The sequence below is a fragment of the Xenopus tropicalis genome, chromosome 8 (genome assembly GCF_000004195.4).
Source record: "Xenopus tropicalis strain Nigerian chromosome 8, UCB_Xtro_10.0, whole genome shotgun sequence".
In the NCBI taxonomy this organism is placed as follows: domain Eukaryota; kingdom Metazoa; phylum Chordata; class Amphibia; order Anura; family Pipidae; genus Xenopus; species Xenopus tropicalis.
The window spans coordinates 35488290-35496874 of record NC_030684.2 but is presented as its reverse complement, the minus strand read 5'-3'; the positions used below and the strand labels follow the sequence as shown (position 1 = coordinate 35496874).

The window sequence follows — 8585 nt, the reverse complement described above, 5'->3', positions numbered from 1 at the left end:
TGGGGTTTTCCAGATAAGGGATCTTTCCATAACTTGGAGTTCTATACCTTAAGTCTATTTGCCTCCAATTAGGACTAATTATATCTTAGCTCTCATCAAGTAGAAGGTACTGTTTTATTATTACAGAGAAAAAGGAAATAATTTTTAAGAATTACAATTATTTGCTTATAATGGAGTCTATAGGAGATGGCCTTTCCGTAATTCGGAGCTTTCTGGATAATGGGTTTTCGGATCAGTGATCCCATACCTGTGAGGATAATCTACAGTAACTGTGCTTTCTATTTATTAAAGTAATGATCCCTGTTTGTCAATTTGTTGTTCTGCTGTACTGCGCTGCTTCAGTGGTGCTATATCAATAGTACACATACATAAACCCCGAAAGTGCGCAGGCACATATGCCCAAGCCCCTGTGTGGACAAATAGAAGGCAAGTAAATGCAGAGCTTGGGCTTTTTTCTCAGAAGAGGAGCACCAGCCCATGAAAAATGTAGGGATTTATTTCCCTGGGGGCGAGGGGTTCCCAACATGTAGGCACTGCCCAGTAAAGCAGGCTTTCCTTGTGCTAGTGGATGTCCTTTACTGCTGAGTTCCCTTCTGCAGGTGGCCTACAAGTTCCGGAAACTGTCAGATTGGGAAACCATCATGGCATTGGCACCTATGGAAGCCTCTGCATTGGGTTTCATGCATTCTGGGTACTGTCCTGCATACAGAAAGAAACGGCTGCATGGTAACCCCTCACTGATACTTTTAGCTTTTATACACACACATTGGCCTAAAACTATGCATACAGGGAATATAGCTTTAAAAATACACAGACTGTGATATTATGATCATTATGTATTTTATTATTTCTTCATTCCTCATTTTATCCAGTCTCATACTCCTTCTCCCTGTGTGTTTCAGTATATTAAATCTAACTTTATCCTGTAGTGCTCAGAACCCATAAATAATGACGCAGACAACAACTTTATGATAAATATGTGAAGATCACAGCTTTATTAAAAATATCATTTATGAAATGTGATGCTTACTGTAGGGTTATCAGATCACTGGAAATCAGAGGGCACATATAGAAAGAGCTGCACGCTGCAATATAAATGCACCTTCTATATGTGTCCTCCCATCACCAGAGGGTCTGGTAACCCCACCACATAGGGCTGTTTGATCCCAAGGAAGGCAAAAAACCTAGAGAGAAGCTTGGGCCAATCTGCTTCACTAGAGGCAAAAATTCCTTCCTGACTCCTAAATGGCAATCGGAATTATTCCCAGGATCAATGCGCCTTATGGAGCTTTAAAAGAGTTCATAAATGTACAGTAATGGATAAATACATGTTTGCCTCTGTTTGTCTGTAGGGAAATGTGTTCAAAGGTAATTAAGAGTGGATGGAAAGTGACAGATCTGCTTGATGATGGTACTGGGTGCCCTGGCAATGTCACACCCCCCCCCCCCCCATGGTCCAGAAATAGTGATCCCCAATACTGTCACTTGTATTAAATGTTAAGCAGTATGGACATGTAGGCCTCAGTGTGTGCGTGTGTCTATCAGTAAGGAAATATGTATCCGTATGGGTGAATGTATGGCAGGGTATGCATGTATGGGTGCCAGTATGGAGGTGTTGGCATGTATGGGTGCCAGTATGGAAGTGTTGGCATGTATGGGTGCCAGTATGGAGGTGTTGGCATGTATGGGTGCCAGTATGGAGGTGCTGGCATGTAGGGGTGCATGTATACTTGCCTGTATGGATCAGTGGGCCAGTATGTGTTGTGTAGCACATAACCGGCCCCTTCCATGTCCTGAGAATGGCTGGATCTTTCTGCCATCTCTAAGTGCTGGGAACCTGCTGTGTCCCTGGATGTTGATGCCACCTCTGGTGTTCTCTCTCTGCCTTCAGGTAGATGTTGGTTGGTAGGTGTTGCTGCAGGCCTTGTGGTGGGAGGATTAAAAGCTGGAAAGATTGCTGGATAAACTCCTGGCAGCAGCGGATGTAAAAAGTAGTGGCCTATAGAGACTAGATGGCAGATCTTTTCCATGCACTCCTCAATTTGGTGTTCTGGGTAGTCAGTGGGGGCCACTTTGACAGGGTTGTTATAACATAAGATTTTATCTGCCACGTTGAGGCAGCACAGTGCCATGAGAGATGGTTGGTGCATGTAAAAGTCTTGATGTTGGTTCAGGCACAGTGCTGCGATGCCTCGGGCAGCTGTTAGGCTTTTGGCTGCTCTTGTGAGCTGGGCAGGGGAACACTCCTCCTGGTTGGTCAGTCTCAACAGGGAGAAGTGCTCCAAAAAGAAATCGATGGTTGGTACCCCCAGGCGAAACAGCAACTTCCTTAGGATGGTTCTCTCCAGGTGACGCATTTCAGCTGGTGTCATTCTGTAGTCAAACAGAGGTAGGAAGAGCTTGGGGGGGAGGGGGTACCTTAATTCAGCCACTTTGTAAGCCATGTAGAGGCAAGTGGCTCCCACTCTTGTTAGGGTGTCGGGGTCAGTAGGAGTGCAGGACACATACCGCTCCAGGAAGTTGATACCCAGGCACAGGGTCTGAAAGTCCAATCTCAGGTACCTGTGCACATTAATCATTAGGGTGGTGATGTGGTTCCAGGATGCAGCATTTATTTCCTTTTGATTTTCTAGGAAATTTTCCATCTGATAATCTCCCTCCAGGCCTTTTTTATAGAGGTAACACTCCTCTCCATACTCCCTGAAGGTCTGCAGGGCATCAGCCAGGTTGGTCAGGGTGTTCCATGGCTCCCCCTCTGGCACCGGTTCCTCAGCTGTAGGGGTGCTGGTCCCACGCAGATCACCCTGGGGCTTGGCCCTTTTGAATTCAGGGCTGCACCCAGGGGAAATGATCTCCTCTTCTTGCTCTTCTTCTTCTTCTCTTCTTCTTTTTCGCTTTCTAACGCTCAGAGTCTCCATTATTTAGCTCCTCTCTCACCAACTGTCACAAAAGACTGTTGGGACCAAGGATCTGTTATCCACAAGTCACCTCTGCTCTTCCCTGATTGGCTGGAGCTGAAGTACAAATCCTTGGGTTGCTTTGTCAGTTACCTTCTCCTTTATTTCTAGTGTCTTGCCTTCTACTTCAGTGAATAAAGCTCTGTAGCTTTCAGAAAATCTGATACTGAAGCTTATCTAATGCAATAATGATCCATATATAGATTTTAAATTTACAAATAGTTTCCCATAAACTGATAGCAGATATATGTCAGGGTATATATGCTCTCTGTGTAGCTAACTATCCCATATTTATCCCGTATTTCTTTCTCACCAAATCTTTGAAAATGTTTCTGTCAAAACTATGCCGATATTGCTTCTGATACAGAGTGCCAATGTGCTGTTATACAGAGTCACCCCAATATGCTAATATACAGGGGTACCCCACTATGATTTTATGTAGGGAATATAATATTATATAGCGAAATCCCATTATGCGGATTTTACAATACAAGCTCTTTTGTGCAGGACCCCCTTTACCACTTTTTACACATTTTTCTTAGTGACATCTGCTGGAAATAACGGTGTCAAAATGGTGTTGGGAAAATCAAGCACACCTTTATAAATTCACCATTTATTTTACTTTTTAATCCATTTTTCTGGTGAATTTTGTTTACCGCAGCATAATAAATAGGCCCTTAGGAGTGCACTTGTATGTGATGATATACAGAGCCCGCATCTCTCCACATAAGGCCAAGATAATCCACATTGTTGGTTACCAGGAGGGTTGGGCCTTACCCAATAAGTGGGCAGGGTTTGTGTGGATTGGGCATGAAGGGGTGCGGCAGAGGCAGATTTGGGACTCAAATTTTTTTTTTTATTTTGGAATGTTGTGAGTTACAGGAGTGTGAATTGCACTGTAATATAGTGACACCCAGTATTCTAATATAGAGATTGTGCCCAATACTGCTTCTGTTGTGTGACAAAGTAAGAACAAAAAAAAAAACCCCCAAAAAGCCAAATTTCTGTTTTTTTAACGTAAAAAAAATCCCTGACTGTGCAGTGTGATACAGAGATACCAGTAATAATCTGTTACATATCATTGAGCTCACGCAGCCTGTTCCATATATGAAAACCAAATGGATTCTAATAAACAATACATTTATTGGGGCTGTCTAAAGGTGGCCGTACACTGGCCGATAAAAGCTGCTGACAGTCCGAGTCGGCAATTTAACAGTCTGTTATGGGGCCCCCTGACAGGTCTATCTGACTAAAATTTGGCCGAAAATTAGCCAGATGGTGATTGGGCAGGTTTAAAAACCCTCGTCCCGAAGGCCTCTATCCAATGATAGATCCAATCAATTGGATCTATTTCTATCATAGGCAATGTGATTCAATCATTTGGTTCAAGGGCCAATCAATCGGATGAATCCTCAAGGGGTATGGCCACCTTAAGAGACCCATACAAATGAAGAGGGGATTTATCAATGCACATTCCCTGGACCCCTAGTAATTTAGTATCGATGTAAGTGGATGTATTAACAAAAGCAGGGGTTTTTAGTTACAAAATTATAATTATAACATTGACAAGCCACCATACTACGTTAAGGTAAACCCCATATGGTGGTCCTAATTATTCACCTCTGGCCATCTTTCAAAGTCTGCCAATCCACACTCACCAGCACACCCTGGCCTTTCCACTCTGTTCCACCTGGTGCACAGAACTTTTAGAGACGTCGGTACTCTCCACCACGATCCAAAATTGCACAAAATACCGGCACAACAGGATTTGTTTTAGCGGGATAAACCCTGCTGATTTTAATAGTAGCAAACCATGTAACGTTTCGGGGGCACGCCCCTTCGTCAGACATCATGATGTCTGATGATGTCTGACGAAGGGGCGTGCCCCCGAAACGTTACATGGTTTGCTACTATTAAAATCAGCAGGGTTTATCCCGCTAAAACAAATCCTGTTGTGCCGGTATTTTGTGCAATTTTGCATCTTTCAAAGTCTGACACTTCACTGCACGGTAGCTTTTTTGGGAATAAGTGTCTCTTGACCAGGGCATTAGTATCAGTCATCAGAATCAAAATATCTCATTGTGGACTGGATTTTACTCACTCACTGCCCAAGTGATTGGCACTGGTGCACTGGTAGACAGGGTCAGACTGGGCCAGCGGGCACAGGGGACAAAACCCAGTGGGCCCTGCCAGCCTGGACCCGATCACTGACCCTACCTGATTATACCTGACTGGCACTTTAGGAAGGCAATTTAATTTATGTAATATATATCTCTATCTATCTATCTATTTCTAGACCCACAGATATAAATGGGCCACTCAATAAATATAAGCGGGTTCTCGTTTGATGCTATGGCAGGTTTGTATGGTGTGAGGCATAGTAGCATTTCTGGGTATCATGCATCATATGGAACTTGATTTTTTTTTTAATTGTTGTACCTGCCTTACTGGGAAAAGCCTCCTGAGCCAGAATAATACGTTGTAATGGTACTTTTCAATGTGCGTACAGGTGCCTCCATTTTCTGTGCCGATATTTGCTATAAAGAAACACTATCCTCAGAAAATCTTGATTTTTTTGTGCTCAAAACAATGTGTAATGCACTAACGTGATTCTGAAAAAATAGTTTTTTCCTTTTTGTCCTTGCATACATTCAAGGTGCTATTTGATATACAGATATACAGGTATGGGACCTGTTGTCCAGAATGCTTGGGACCTGGGTTTTTCCGGATAAGGGATCTTTCCGTAATTTTGATCTCCATAACTTAAGTCTGCTAAAAATCATTTAAATATTGAATAAACCCAATAGGATTGTTTTGCCCCCAATAAGGATTAATTATATCTTAGTTGGGATAAAGTACAAGGTACTTTTTTATAATTACAGAGAAAAAGGAAATAATTTTTACAAATTTGAATTATTTGCTTATAATGGAGTCTATGGGATATGGCCTTCCCTCAGTTCACATAACTGTAGTATGAAACAAAGAATGAAAAAATACTGTAATGCATTTAAGAATACGAGTATCCGTAGATTGTGACACAGTAGTTTTACACTGCCACCATCTGGTAATACTGCATTAAAACATCCTGTGCACATTTAAAGACTAAAGAGTAAATAGATGTCTCTGTCTGGGGTTATTTCTTTTATGAAGTTGTCAAATGCAATAAAAACAATAATAATCATCATAAAATCTTAACAATATCCTAAGAGACATGTAAAACTAAAGGGATGATAACAAATACATACTGGGGCATTAAACCACACACAGCTTTAAAGATTTATATTTTACTGTATTATAGCCCCTGCTGGATAACAGGTTTTGCACTACAAATGCAGAGACAGGTGCAAACTGCCATTTTTGGCATTCTGTGCTTGCTGACCTGTGGTAAGCCATACTCCTGGGTCTTTGTGCTCCAGAATTGAGAGCAATGATCTACGCATCCAGGGCTGCTCCTGCCATGTTTTTAAAACAAAAAAATGGCCTTCTCTTGACCCAATCTGATGAAGAAGTAAGTGCAGTACACATCCCAAATGAAGACCATGCTGGCTGTGTTTGTCAGTGCTGTATTAAAGGCGGGTGGGCTGGAGGATATACCAGTCCCCTATCCTACCCCTAATTTGCCTCAGAGGAGGAAAAATTCCTTCCTGGCTCCAAGATGGCAATCGGACCAATCCTTAACAAGAGCTATCTCCCATAACCCTGTATTTTCTTAAAAAGCCATCCAAATTGGAAGAGAATCCCACAGCTACCACAGCAACTGCACAGCTCTCACTATAAAAACCCTTTCCAAATATTAAGATAAAACCTACTTTCTTTAAATCTGAATGGATATCCTTGTGTCTGCTAGAAATACCTACTGGTAAAGAAAGCATTAGAGAGAGAATTACTGTATATGGTCCCCTTATATATTTCTACATACTGTAGTTATCACATCCCCCCTTAAGTGCTTTTACTTCAGTGTAAACAACCCACACTCGCCCAGTCTTTCTTCATAACTGAGACTTTCCATACCCTTTAGCAACATACTGTATTAACCTCGGTACTGTATTAACCGCGGTACTGCCTCTCTGATAAAATACTAGCCCAGATTTACCAAAATTCAGGGCCGTATAAAAGCCGGTGCTTTAATACGCCTCCACTCGTGTGTACCTCCCCAAAGCCGTTACTGCACCGATCAGCTTCTCTGAGGACTTAACAGGCAGGAGATTTAAGCAGCTGTAAGAAATCTCCAATCCAGTTCCCAGTGCAGATGCAGCCAGCGGGGGCATGCCGCCCCCAGATCTTTGCCCCCCTAGACACGGGCCTTTTTGGTCTGCCCACAAATCTGGGCCTACTAAAATTTGCACCACCAGCAAAACTCAAATTTCCCCACAAATCTGTACTAGCCTTTAGTGTACTCTGGGTTACTCCACAGTTATGATCGTTCTGCAGATGACTATCCATCCCATTTTTACATTTTGAAATTGAAAAACTCCACCAAGTTCAACATTTGCTGAAAAAAACCTCAGGCTTTTCATCAGAAGGTAAGAACAGTCATGTAAATTCAAGTAAACCTGTTCCTGAGCTGTCAACTCCCCCCCCCCCCCTTATTTCTTTGGCAGTTACCCGAGTTTGGTGGCTCTCCCCCATTCTCCCGGCCCCAAGCAGCATTCTCGTGATTTCTCAGAAGTTTCACAAATTCCTCCGTTGAAATTCGGGCGCACATGTGTAGTAAGCATTCGGTGACTTCATTTGATTTAGTTGCACATGTAGAATTTTTCAGCTTCAGCTGTGATTTTGCGCTTGCATTTGACATCACCTCCGGAAGTGTATGTGACACACGTGACGTCACTTCCAAAGTTCACCGAAAAATGTTGGTAGAGCGCCTCATTCCCTCCGAATAGCAGGACTGTCAGGTTGACAGCTCTGCTATCCCCCACTATAACATCTTTAGGGAACACTTGGCCCCACTGCAGAGAGAGAACAGCAGTGCGAACCCTCTACCTCTCTCAGGGGCCCCCCTCCCCAGTCACGAACCTTCCTCTAAGGGGGGCAGTGCTTGCCATTTGTGTTATGATTCGTTATCCTGTTCCTGTTTTCCACTTCCTGTCTAATCTGAGAGCAAATATGGAGCAGGCTGGTCTTACCTGCCGTGTTAGCTAATGTCAGATGAGGCTTGCCAAAAATACCGCCCTACACCTCCTACTTGTGCCTGCACCTGAATTAATGGAATATGCTCGGGTGCAGGCACATGTAGCCAATATATGCATAAAAATGTGAGACTTTGCATTCTCTCCCATTTTTATGCAGATTTCGTCTACATTCGTCTGCACCCAAGCGTATTTCATTCATTCAGGTGCAGGCACAAGGTAGGCGATTTTTACAGTAGCGGGGCGTATTTTCGGCAAGCGTTTTCCTGCTTGCCAAAAATATCTGCAATCAGGGGCGGGCCAAGCTGACCGGGCGCCCTAGGCAACCCGGTCGGCCAACTCCGCCCACCTCCCCGCCCCCCCCAATGGCCCAATGGGCGGTGCAATTACATCGGTCATTGCCTCCGCTGCTAATGACAAGCGGCGGAGGAAATGACAAAGTAGCACTAGGGGTGGGCAGGAGAGGCTCCTGCCTGGCGCCCCCCAATCGTTGCGCCCT

At 43.6% G+C, this 8585-nt stretch overlaps 1 protein-coding gene across 1 annotated transcript; it reads right to left on the bottom strand.

The window, feature by feature from the left end:
• Positions 1-973: 973 nt before the first annotated feature.
• On the bottom strand, positions 974-2933 carry LOC116407063 (cyclin-O protein B-like). Its single transcript, XM_031892367.1, has one exon. It carries the CDS (start codon positions 2916-2918, stop codon positions 1542-1544), a length of 1377 nt encoding a protein of 458 aa, XP_031748227.1. The 5' UTR covers positions 2919-2933; the 3' UTR covers positions 974-1541.
• Positions 2934-8585: the final 5652 nt, after the last annotated feature.